The sequence below is a fragment of the Sarcophilus harrisii genome, chromosome 5 (genome assembly GCF_902635505.1).
Source record: "Sarcophilus harrisii chromosome 5, mSarHar1.11, whole genome shotgun sequence".
Taxonomy (NCBI): Eukaryota; Metazoa; Chordata; class Mammalia; order Dasyuromorphia; family Dasyuridae; genus Sarcophilus; species Sarcophilus harrisii.
Window position 1 is genome coordinate 39,449,675 of NC_045430.1, and position 13,106 is coordinate 39,462,780.

At 31.4% G+C, this 13,106-nt stretch overlaps 1 protein-coding gene across 4 annotated transcripts in view; it reads right to left on the reverse strand.

The window, feature by feature from the left end:
• The window catches only part of TMTC3 (transmembrane O-mannosyltransferase targeting cadherins 3), an 83,583-nt gene that overhangs the window by 29,998 nt on the left and 40,479 nt on the right, over positions 1-13,106 (reverse strand). For 3 of the 4 annotated variants that reach the window (XM_031939712.1, XM_031939714.1, XM_031939713.1), the window contains exons 5-10: positions 12,488-12,587; positions 10,074-10,189; positions 9,438-9,610; positions 8,443-8,695; positions 6,950-7,098; positions 1,979-2,099 (exon numbers count right to left, since the gene is read on the reverse strand). In XM_031939712.1, the coding sequence (XP_031795572.1) occupies positions 1,979-2,099; positions 6,950-7,098; positions 8,443-8,695; positions 9,438-9,610; positions 10,074-10,189; positions 12,488-12,587 (912 nt within the window). Of the gene's footprint in view, positions 1-1,978; positions 2,100-6,949; positions 7,099-8,442; positions 8,696-9,437; positions 9,611-10,073; positions 10,190-11,506; positions 11,612-12,487; positions 12,588-13,106 lie in introns of those variants that run through there. The other variant, XM_031939715.1, reaches the window with a different exon arrangement.

Here is a 13,106-nt window from a genome sequence, read left to right on the forward strand (position 1 = left end):
TATGAAAGAGTGTTCCAAATCACTATTGATCAAAGAAATGCAAATTAAGCTAACTCTAAGATACCACTACACACCTGTCAGATTGGCTAAGATGGCAGGAAAAAATAATGATGAATGTGGGAGGGGATGCGGGAAAAGTGGGACACTGATGCATTGTTGGTGGAGTTGTGAACGAATCCAACCATTCTGGAGAGCAATCTGGAATTATGCCCCAAAAGTTATCAAAGGGTGCATACCCTTTGATCCAGCAGTGCTACTACTGGGCTTATACCCCATAGAGATACTAAAGAAGGGAAAGGGACCTTTATGTGCCAAAATGTTTGTGGCAGCCCTGTTTGTAGTGGCTAAAAACTGGAAAACGAATGGATGCCCATCAATTGGAGAATGGTTGGGTAAATTGTGGTATATGAATGTTAGGGAATATTATTGTTCTGTAAGAAATGACCAGCAGGATGAATACAGAGAGGCATGGAGACACTTACATGAACTGATGCTAAGTGAAATGAGAAGAACCAGGAGATCATTATATACTTCAACAACAATACTGTATGAGGATGTATTCTGATGGAAGTGGATTTCTTCAACAAAGAGAAACTCAGTTTCAATTAATCACTGATGGACAGAAGCAGTTACACCCAAAGAAAGAACACTGGGATATGAATGTAAATTGTTTGCATTTTTGTTTTTCTTCCCGGGTTATTTGTATCTTTTGAATCCAATTCTTCCTGTGCAACAAGAGAACTGTTTGGTTCTGCACACATATATTGTATCTAGCATATACTGTGCCATATTTAACATGTATAGGACTGCTTGCCATCTGGGGGAAGGGGTGGAGAGAAGGAGGGGAAAAGTCGGAACAGAAGTGAGTGCAAGGGATAATGTTGTAAAAAATTTCCTAGGCATGGGTTCTGTCAATAAAAAGTTATAATTAAAAAAAAAATACATTTACCCTATTAATGTTTATGTGGTTATCTTCCATGTGGCCCTATTCTATTTGATGCACTCATAGCACACAAATAAAGTACTTTAGTGGTTATTTTCCATCCACCAAAATTAACAAACTAATTGTATCAAAACTGTCATTTAATCAAAGGATTCCAATAACAAATTTTCAATTTGTACTATGATTTTCTATTACTATTGAAATTAACTTTTCAGTTTTAAATTCTAATACAGTAGCAGAAAGTGTTTTATTTTCAATTTAAGATCAGAAAGTAATATATGAAATATATATTCTAAATACATACCCATGAATAATAAATTCTCTTATTTTAATTCCAGTATAATTTTTTTTTTTTTTTTTTTTTTACTTAACATGAGAAAGGATTAATATACGGTCTGGATCCTCAGCAACGAGATCAACCAAATCATTTCTAATGGAGCAGTAATGAACTGAACTAGCTATGCCCAGAAAAAGAAATCTGGGAGATGACTAAAAACCATTACATTGAATTCCCAATCCCTATATTTATGCACACCTACATTTTTGATTTCCTTCACAAGCTAATTGTACAATATTTCAGAGTCTGATTCTTTTTCTACAGCAAAGTAACGTTTTGGTCAGGTATACTTATTGTGTATCTAATTTATATTTTAATATATTTAACATCTACTGGTCATCCTGCCATCTAGGGGAGGGGGTGTGGGGGGGGGTAGGAGGTGAAAAATTGGAACAAGAGGTTTGGCAATTGTTAATGCTGTAAAGTTACCCATATATATATCCTGTAAATAAAAGGCTATTAAATAAAAATAAATAAATAAATAAATAAAAATATACGGTCTGGATATGTACTTTAGGATCAATAAGTACTTGAATGCAGGTGACTGAGTGAAAACATACCATCAACTCTCTATGGAATTTACAAATCTCTTCTATTACCAAGTCAAAAGTAAAACAAAACAAAAATAGGCTGATTATGTTTCACAAATGTGCTTTTAAAATATGCTTTCCAATCACATTGAAAAACACTTTACCTACCTTTAAGGCAGACATAAACAAGGTATATTCAGATTCCCAGTCCCAGTTTCTGTGAAGCGTTTTTAAGGCATGAGTGATTACCACTATAGACAGACAAACCCACGATAGCTTTTTTAGCACACTGTTTAAAAAAAAAAAAATTTGAATCAAAATTACATAGAAATCTCAGAAGTGACTTCAGATGAAAGTCTGAAAGAAGGGAAAGGGACCTTTATTTTCAACCTGATGAAAAGTTTCACTATAATAAATCAACTTTTTGTTTTATGAAATTGAAGAAAATCTTTATATTTATAAATATCAAAATCAAATCTATTCTACAGCAAAGGCGATAAACCATTACAATGGCCAAAAATTGACTAAAGTTAAATATACTGAAATTAACTTTCAAATCTATCCTTTTAGTATAAATACATTTAAGATATATTAAAATTTCTCCCTGTTTAAGCCAAGCTTTCAAAAACACTCAGATGGCTAAAGGTAGATTATAATGTAAAATAGCTTCTTAATATATAAAATGGTAATAATCTCTACTTTTTTAATGGTGGGAGTGCTCTGTAAACTGAGATGCAGCATATATACATATTATAATGATCACTTCATTAACCACAATGACAACTTAAAGGTGAATATACTGATGTAAACTAAGAAGGTGGAACACACTGAAAAAATATATTTCGAGGTTTAGGATCCTCCTATTAGGAGGTTTTTGTAAGGCTTAAGGTTTTTGTAACTACCCAATGCCTAGCAAAGGATTCAGAAGAGATTAAGTACCTAATAATTACTTGAATTGTATCAAGAAATAAGAGGTCAAAGGTTTGTAGACTACATAGATATCTTGTGCTTAGTTATCACAAATATTTTTTTCAAGTTAAGTCAGAAAACTATGGATTTGGGACGCACAGCATGACATTAAAAGAGAAACTTGCACCTAAACAGAGAGTAAATAATTGGATTTATCTTCCTAAATTCAAATTTGGCCTAAAACATTTCCTAAACCCTGACCAAGTCACTTAACCCTATTTGAACCAGTTTTCTTTTTTCTTTAAAATGTGCTGGAGAAGGAAGTGTCAGACGACTACAGTATCTTTCCCCCAAAATCTCCAACTGGGATCATAAAGAGCTGGATTACTGACATAACCGAATAACAAACAACACGAGCCAAGCACTAAGTGTGGATACTCGCCATACAAATATAGTCCTTGCACCCTAATGGAGGAAACAACATGCCAACAATTATGATGTGTAAAGAATAGGAAAAGAGAGGATTTCTATGAAAATATTGTGACAACAGAACTGACCAGGTCTGGCAAAAGACTGGATATATAGAATAACTCTAAGAGGATAATGGAAGATAACATTGAGATTAAGAGCATAGGCAAATAGAATAAGGAAAGGCGCCTCCCAAGAATGTCACATGTAACTCAAGTTCATTTCAGAAAGATAAAGAAAAGATAACAACTAGGATTACAGCACCTCCAACTCAGTCTCTTTAAACAAGTTATTGACACCAAATAAAATGAGAGTGAATAAAGGTAGGGATTTTAATCATTAATATTTCCTAGAAGGGACTCTTGCTTAATTCAAAATACAAAGGAGCCTAGAAACTGCAAACATCACAAATAATCCAAAAGAACACTAAAGATTAAAAAAAAAAAAAAATTGGCACATGATCTTGTAATAATGGTGCCAAAACGTACAAAAGTTAGAATGATCTCAGGCTGGTAATAAAAATTAATAACAAAGAAGGTGTTTGGTTTTTATTTTAAAAGATAGTTGTAGAAAAGAAGACCAAAGGCCTGGAGACATTTCTTAGAGAGACTTCAATAATATGCAACTACATACTACTAATGGGACATTTCTTAGAATGTGATTACACTAAATGAAGTAAAATCAGCATTGCTCAATCTTTGTTTCTTTTTTCTCTTTCAAAGAGAATGAATGTTTAGACTTTCAAGAATAGGATAAAAAAGGAAGATACTACAGGACCTGCAATCAGAAAGTCTGAATCCAAGTTCTGACTCTACCACTAACTGCACAAGCAAATCATCTCATCAACTCTGTAAAATGAGGAGTTTAGACTGGATTTCTAAGCTCTTGACATTCTATAATTCTGGACTATCAGCACAGAAAACCAAGATAAATAAGAGTACAGCAGAATATGTACATCTTCTCAATAAGTACAATTCACAATGCCTAAACAAACTAGAACTAAGAATTATGAGATGTAATTGCTGATCTAATGCTAGTGGCTTTTAAAGTTTGTTTTGTTTTTTTAATTTTTTAAAGCTTTTTATTTTCAAAACATATGCATGGATACTTTTTCAACATTGAACCTTGCATAGCCTTGTGTTTCAGATTTTCCCCTCCTTCCTCCACCCCCTCCCCAAGATGGTAGGCAATCCAATATATATTATACATGTTAAAATATATGTTAAATCCGATATGTAACATATTTATACAATTCTCTTGCTTTACAAGAAAAATCAGATCAAAAAGGAAAGAAAATGAGTAAGAAAACAAAATGCAAGCGAACAACAACAAAAAGAGTGAGAATGTTATGTTGTGAACTATATTCAGTTCCCACAGTCCTCTTTCTGGGTGTCAATGGCTCTTTTCATCACAAGATCACTGGAACTGGTATCAATCATCTCATTGTTGGAGTGAGTCATATTCATCAGAATTGATAATAATGATATTGTAGCGTACAATAATCTCCTGGTTCTGCTCATTTCACTTAGCATTGGTTCATGTAAGTCTCTTCAGGCCTCTCTAAAATCATCCTCCTGATCATTTCTTATAGAACAATAATATTCCATAATATTCATATACCATAACTTATCCAGCCATTCTACAACTGATGGGCATCTACTTAGTTCCTAGTTTCTTCTACAAAAAGGACTGCCACAAACATTTTTTGCACACGTGGGTCCCTTTCCTTCAAGAGCTCTTTGGGATAGAAGCCCAATACAAACACTGCTGGATCACAGGGTATGCACGATTTGACAACTTTTTGAGTACAGTTCCAAATTACTCTCTAAAATGGCTGGTGGCTTGTAAAGTTGCTAGAAGATTAATATGAAAAACATTGCTTCCATATTCACATGATAGACTGGTAATCTTGAGTTTGATTCAGATAAATTCTAGGACTTTTGTGAATGCTTGGAGAAATGGTGAATTATTATTTAAATTAAATTTTATTTTTACAGAGTCACCTTATCAAAAATGAAAAACAAAACTCCTATTACAAATATGTATCATCAAGTAAAACTAATTCTTGTACTGTCTATGTCCAAAATACAAAAAATCCCAAACAAAACAAAAAAGCTTCAATTTGTGCTGAGTTATCATTCTATCAGAAGGTAGAAGGTGGGAAGCATATTTCACCAAAGTCCTCTGGAACTATGGTAGGTCACTCTGTTGATTAGTTGTCTTTACAATGTTATTTTTAATGTATAGATTGGTCTTAGTTCATTTTGAGACGTAGTAAAATCATAAAAAGCCAACATAAGTTTTATCAAATCCAGTTCATCCTTTCAATAAACAGTGTGTATATATTTGCTTTTACTTCCTTTACATTTATTCACACTCTTTATATATGTATGTATATACACACATACACTCCCACTTATATGTCAGCTCCTTATTAATAGGGATTTTTAATCAATTGTATTTGTATCTCTCTCATGTCATTTATGGATTTCTTAACATGATTACAAGAGTAGTTACTGGAAAAAGTCTAAAAAATGGGAAACCTGGATTACAGAGTAAGGCAGGTGATAAAAATTTCTCATGCTATCCCTGTGGACAAGATTAAAATATATGGATTATTAGGATTCAGAATTCTTTGAAGGATAAAAAGCAGAATAGTGATTAAGATTAATGTCAATCTATAGGCAGAGTTCTATATTATCCTAGGAATCTGGTCTTTGGCCTTTGTTGTTCAAAGTTTTTATTGGATGATAACAGATGACAAGCTTGCAAAGTCTGAAAATGGTAGAAAGCTGGATTAATAATTACCATGTTGGATAACAAATTCAGGAACTAAAACTATCCATAGGATCTCAAGAAGCTAGAGTGATGAAATGTAATAGAGTTGTTGTATACATGGCTTCAAAACATTACTGCACAATTACAGAATGGGTGAAACTATAATCTGGCAAGAATTTGTGTGAAGAAGGTCTGCATTTTAATGGACTTCAAAGTTCAGTATGTCAACAGACCTAGAAGACAAGGCCACTAAAAAGTGTCCAAAGAAGGAGCTGTAAGCAGGGATAAAGCGCGAAGCTAATACCAAACCAGGATTGCTATTTAGAGGGACTAGGGAGGTGGAACTGGAATAAGATAGGTTCCAATTATTAAACACATAGATACTTTTTCCAAGAATACCCATATTTGATTGGAAAGGTAGTTTATTGTAAGATTTTGACTACCACTTATGATTGATGTGTGACTTTAGGCAAATAAATGTGTGTATGCTACTTATTCAATGAAAATTTAAATTGAAGATAACACCAGATTCAGCCTGAATTATGGAACTATTCAGAGTCCAGAGTCTTTCTTGTCATCAGTTTGTTCCTTTATAAAATGAGAGAATTAGAGTATATGATCTTTAGAGTTATGATTCCCCAGATGTCTTGTCTCCTTTATGCCCATAATATATACATCAGTCAATGGTCAATTCATATGACAGAATCTAATATAGACAATTATTAGAGAGGCTAAAAGATCTCCAAAACTGACAGAACAAGCAACAGAAGTGAATGAAACAAATATTGAAAAAGAGAATTTAAAAAAAAAAAGGAAGGGATAAAAAAAAAGATTAAAAGGAGAATTAAAAAAGACAACTATCAAAATAAAACCCAAAACAAGAATAATTCTAGTACACCCAAACATCTACTTCAAAATACTTGGGTCTGTCTGATTTGGTTCTATGATTGCTAATCACCAAATTGAACTAAAATCTTAACTTACTTTCTTTTGGATAATTTCCGCCATCCATGAGCAACTAAAATACAGAATCCCATGCTTGGTACATACAATACTCGCTCTGCAACCACAAAGCCAACTGGAAAAAAGAGGTTTGATGCAGGAATAAATGGCAATGCCATTAAACATAATGCCTATAAAGAAAAATACCCAGAAATTTTGGTAAATTTAATTAGACTAATTAAACACCCAAACCTATCTCCTTTTTAGGTGACTTAAATGATGTAATGACTGAAAAATTATAATGATAATGTGGAAGAGTTACACATGAAAATTATTATAAAACTAACTGAAGCAAAAGTAAGAATATTACCAGGTCTAAGAAAACCTTAAGACTACCTGAAGAGTGGAGTCTACAATAGTGCTTCGTACTATAACAGAATGCATTGACACAAGTGAAACACTTCTACAATTTTTGCTAATGTTAGACTATTCAAGGAGAATTTTGTTTAGGAATAAGTAGGTATAATTACTAAAAAATGTAGAAACTGTAATTTCGTGTGTGTGTGTGTCTGTGTGTAGTGTGTGTGTGTGTGTGTATGCTACTTATTCAATGAAAATTTAAATTGAGGATTATACCAGATTCAACCTGAATTATAGAACTATTCAGAATCTAGTTTCACTGGTTTTCTATGGATCCATTTCTATAGACTTTTATTAAAAACAAAAATTAAGAATAGCATATATTTCTATCTCTACATTAAAGCACACAAATAAAGTTCCTTATTCAATCTCAAAAACTTGAAACATTTAACACATTACTTTGCATCAAGGAATAGATGACTGACAAAGAGTAGTTACCCAAAAAAAAAAAAAAAATTGGAACAGCAACAAATTAGCACAGAACGATTAATAGGAAAACATGAGAGTTTTCTATTGTATTTCTTAACTACTTGGAATAACCATACAATTACACTAAAATTTTGTACTATGAAATAAATTTAATCTCTAAGGACTTCTGCATCCTCATCTATTTGTTATTATTTAGAGTAGCTATGTGAGTGAATCAAAAGTAGGTATGGCCTCAGAAGATTTGAGATAAAACTTATTTTTCTCTTTGCTTCAGGATTTATGAAACAGATGGTTTTTAATCAATCCTTTTTAATTCTATAGGAGTAATATAATACAAAAATAAAACTGAAAGATCTTCATGAATTTTTGTAAATGTGTAGTAATGGAAAAACAATAATGACAAAGAAACACAAAACACCTGACACAGCTTTGTAGATAAAATACCTCCCAAAACTGAAATAAATACGAAGTTTAAAACAATGCATTTACCTACATGGAATTACAATTTAAAACATAAAAGGGAATGTTAAAAAACACCCTTTTCACAAATCATCTGCTTTAATGTAGTTTTGATTAAGCTGTTTTAATGTTTTTTTATTAAAAAAGGAATACTCATTAAATGTCACTAAAAATAAGCAGTATAATACTTTAAAAAATGAAACTATTACTAAGAAAGAATTTCTTACCATTAACACAGTCTTTGAAGAATTACCAGGATATCGAACACTGAATATTAATAGTGATCCCAAAAAGCAAAAGAAAACAAATGTGGCAAGATTTCGAATGTCTAAAAAGGATTCTATAAGTGGTATTGTTCCCATTGTCCAATCACAGCACAGTTCTGAGGGATTAAACAGAAGCCAAGCATTTACAGGAAGGAGATAGTTAAAAGTCAATTGCCTTGTAGGAGTTGGGCTTACAGCTGCTGGATTATCAAACCTAGAGGGATGAGGGGAGAGAAAAAAGTTTTGAAATTAAATTTTAAAGTATTCATAACAAAGCATATAAGTAAGAATTAAAACAAAATCTTAATCCTAACTAATAATTTAAAAGGTTATTTTCTAAGTCAAAGAGAAACCATAATCTGATCAGTTATATTGTTATTTCAAACTTTTTGGTTAAAATAAAAAAAAATGAATACCTAAAGCTTCTTTTAAATAAAAATTATCAAAAAGATTAACTTTAAAAATGTGCTAATATTAGCAAATACAGCAGCTAGAAGTCTACTTAGAACCCAAGATAAGGGAAACTAAGGCTTGGAGATAAGCGACTTGCTCATGGTCAAACAGTTAAGATGAAAGACAGTATAAGCTCCCAAGTCTAGAACTTTATCAATTAGACTCCATTGCCTCCCATGTATTTTATTTAGTATACTTAATTGATCAAATTATAAAGGATAAGGCTTTTTTTTTTAATAATGGTACAGTATTACCATTATACAGATTACACAGAAGTCTCTATTAAATATAATTCTTGTTTATAATGCCAGTTTGTCTAATGGTATTTCATTAACAGCAACTCAAATAGCCCAATAAAACTAAGCTATAAAGATTGGTGTTTTTAAAGAATAAACAGTGACAAAATGTTGGTATAAAATTAAGTGTTTCTCAAATATCTGACCAATTTATAGTTAATCTATCACAAAACCTCCAAAGCATAATCTTCTTAGTATGGCTTTTACCTTGTAAATACTGGAAGTTGAGACTGAATAACCTGGACTCTAATCACAACAAGCAACAGTGTGCTGAACATCAAAACAATAAGTTTTAGCAGAATCTGCAGCAGAGAAAAAGGAATACTGCCCTTTCCACGAAGAATCTGCATAGCAGTAGTATATAATAATGGCAAGGTATACTGGTGAAGAGAAAAGTGTTAAATAGTTAGCTTAGTTCATTAACAAACTTAAAACATTAACACTAGGCTAAACACAAATTTAGAAAGATGTAAAATATAACAAATTCGTAGATGTAAGAAATGGGCAGAAATTTTAAAATGAGATACATTTTAAGTCTGCAAATATAAAACAAAATAATTAAGGCCAATAACAACAATATATTTTATATAATAAGCCTTTGGTTTGAAATTGATTTTAACAATCATATCAATAATTTTCAGAATTGGTAAGGAAAAGGGTAATAATTCCTATTTTAAAATATTAAGCCATATTTATTTTCTATTAAAAATAGTAATTAAAATTATTTTGCCTCTAAAGCAAACAGAAAAAAAGTTGAAATACAGGTGTATTAAATAGTACACAAAATTTAATTGAACTGTAAAAAAAAAAAAAAAAAATGCAAAAGTTTAGATTGCTACTTACTCCTTGCGCTATAAACACTTCGTAGACACAGCATATCCCCACGACAGTGACCCCTTGCTCTTTACATAACGTGGCAATAGCTACTAGAACCACAGTCAATGCAATTGGAGTCCATACTATAAGGAACAAAAACAATTTATGAAATAATCTCATAACAGCATCAGAATAAATTAGATTTGATTGCTATTATTGATTAATGTAAAAATCCTCTACAAAATTTTTGAGCCCTATGTAGCATACTGTCCCCAAAACCTTCTTGTTTAAAATGTGTTATGTATTTCATTTTTATGAGAATCCTTCATTTTAACTTGGCCAGAAATGTTAACTATACTACACTTCTAATTTAAATTTCAGAGGAAATTAGTGCAGTAAAGGACTGAGTTTATTCAAATACTGCCATACAAACTGGCTGATCACTTAAACTCTCAGTGCCCCAGTACAACTCTAAAATAAGAACAGTTAATCTCCTCCAATAGCCAGTGAAGAAAATTAGGCTGCCATACTGAGCAGATTTATTAGAGGAAAGAACCTCATACAGGTCAAGACATATTAATATGAAAGAAAACAAAAATTTTAGAAATGTCTGCTTTTGATCAAATGATTCCACTGCTGGGCACAAATCCTAATAAGGTCAGCAAAAGAAAGGTCTAACATGTCCTAAAATATTCCAAGTGCTACTTTTTTTTTTTGGTAGCAAAGAAGTGCAATCAAAGTTCCACTGTCCACTGACCAATAGATGATTGAACAAACTGTGCTAAGTCAACGTAATAGAAAATTATTGTGAAATGAGAAATGACAAAGAGCAAGTATTCAGCAAAACTCTGGAAGAGACAGGAGGACAAAAAGATATAGTGAAATAATCAAAGGAACAAACATAATTAGTACAGCAATGTAAAAAAAGACCATTAAAGGAAGTGAATAAAAAGCTAATATTTTCTCTACAGAGCAGGATCTAGGACAGAATGTTGCATAATTATTATATCAATTTGGGATTAAGTTTCTTAGACTTCCTCTGAAAGGAAGGTAGAGTCATATAACATGGGGTACATATCCAGAAACAAATGATTTAAACCAAAAATAAAATGTATTAAGACAAAGCAAAATTTGTTTGACAGAAGTAATCTTCAGTGAAGAGGACAACATAGAAGAGGTGAAGGAGAAGAAATGAGAATGGCAAATTCAGTTTCTATAATGATACCTTTATGATTTAACAAAAGGGAGAGCATCAAGAAGCAGTAGCATTCCAAAGGGATCCAAGAGAATGACACACAAAGAAATTACTTTGGTTACTCTAGTTTATTGACCAATTATTGATTGCACATCAAGAATGTCTGATTAACATAGTATACTATGACATTAGACAAATTCATTGTTGTGTGGCCACATTATATAGCTAAAATTCTATATAATTCTGCAAAACTGAGTATTTTTACCTGTTTGCCTGAATTATAGTTGTTAAATCTGGGTCCTTGTCGGGTTCTCACTATCATCTAATGCTGATTAAATTACTTTACTACTCTGGGCTTCAGTTTCTTCATCTATAAATAAAATCAGTTTAAGTACATTCCTACTGAAAATTCTAGAAATATGAAACTTCCTTCAAACATCTGTGAATTCATTGGTATGAATGTGAATTGGATTTAGAAGGGAAAATAAAACCATAACCATTTTATATGCTTAATAACTTTTCTAGCCTTAATATCCTTTCCAGCTCTAAAACCGTATGGTTCTAAACTTATTTTACACACTATTCTTTATCATTTACCCAAACTAAGTAAATGATCATGGCATGGCTAATTGAATAGTGCAGACAACATCAGAATTCTTCAAATTTGCCTTTCAAATGCCTGACACTCTGCAGCATATAATTACAAAATCGTTTTGTATTCTGCAAGTATATAACTTCTAAAAAGATTACAATGTTCTGAATATGTTGGACATTAAATATTAGAATGCCAGTTTGAAATAAAAAATGTTGTTAATAAGCATATGAAGCGAACCTAAAGTGAATTTTTCTTTACACATTTTTATTTATGGGGCTTTTTTGAAGAATTTTGAAGCAGATCTTTGAAGAATCAATAAGTCTCCATCAGAGATGTGTTACCATTATTACTTCAGTATCACGGTTAAAGGAAAGCAGTTAACGGTTAAATTAACTGCACCAAATAGAGATGTTTTAAAAGTAAAGCTGGGAATAAATAAAAGCATTTAAATAACAGGACATTTCTACATATCACAAATTTTTATTTTAAGAAAATAAATATACACAGATATGCTTTCTCCACTGAAATTATATTCTTCTGGTGTTTTAATGATAAATCCAAAAGCAGTATTTGTGTTAAAATAATTCTTATATCCTTTTACAAAGTACTTTTCCTTACTATTCTACAGTCAAAGAAAATGCAGACATTTACCTATGGTATTATTTGGACCTTTAGATTTTGTGTATGACAAAAATGCAGTTAGAAAAAAGATTGATGATAAAAGTTCTGCTCTTCCTACAACACCTGTTACCTAGAATAGAAGATAAAAAAATTTTAGTTAATAAGGAATGCCTCAAATACTTAATTTTCCAAAAAAATTAGAATGCCATACATGTTAATATTCTTTGAGTGCCCTCATGTGGCAAATGTCCATAACTTCAATTTTTTCAAATTATTCCAGTCTAAATATTTTAGGTTTAAATACATCTTTAAGATTTAGCTACTATGTTAGGGACGAATTTCCATCCTTTTTTGAATATTTTTAACACACACAGAAATCTTCCCTGGAACATAATGAGTAACATAGCAACCAAGGTTAAAGCTAGCAAAAAAAAAAAAAAAAAATTATTACATGTGATTCTATTCACAGATGCACTTCGTACTTAAGAAAATCTAATACAAAAATTTGAACTAAAATAAAATTAGTAATCATTATCCAAAATAAGAAAGGATTCTTTTTTTTTTTAAGAAAATTAAATTTAGGTTTCAATGAGCAGCTCTATTCCATTCAACTCTTTAGAAATAAATCTTCTTGATTCAAATGAGATAT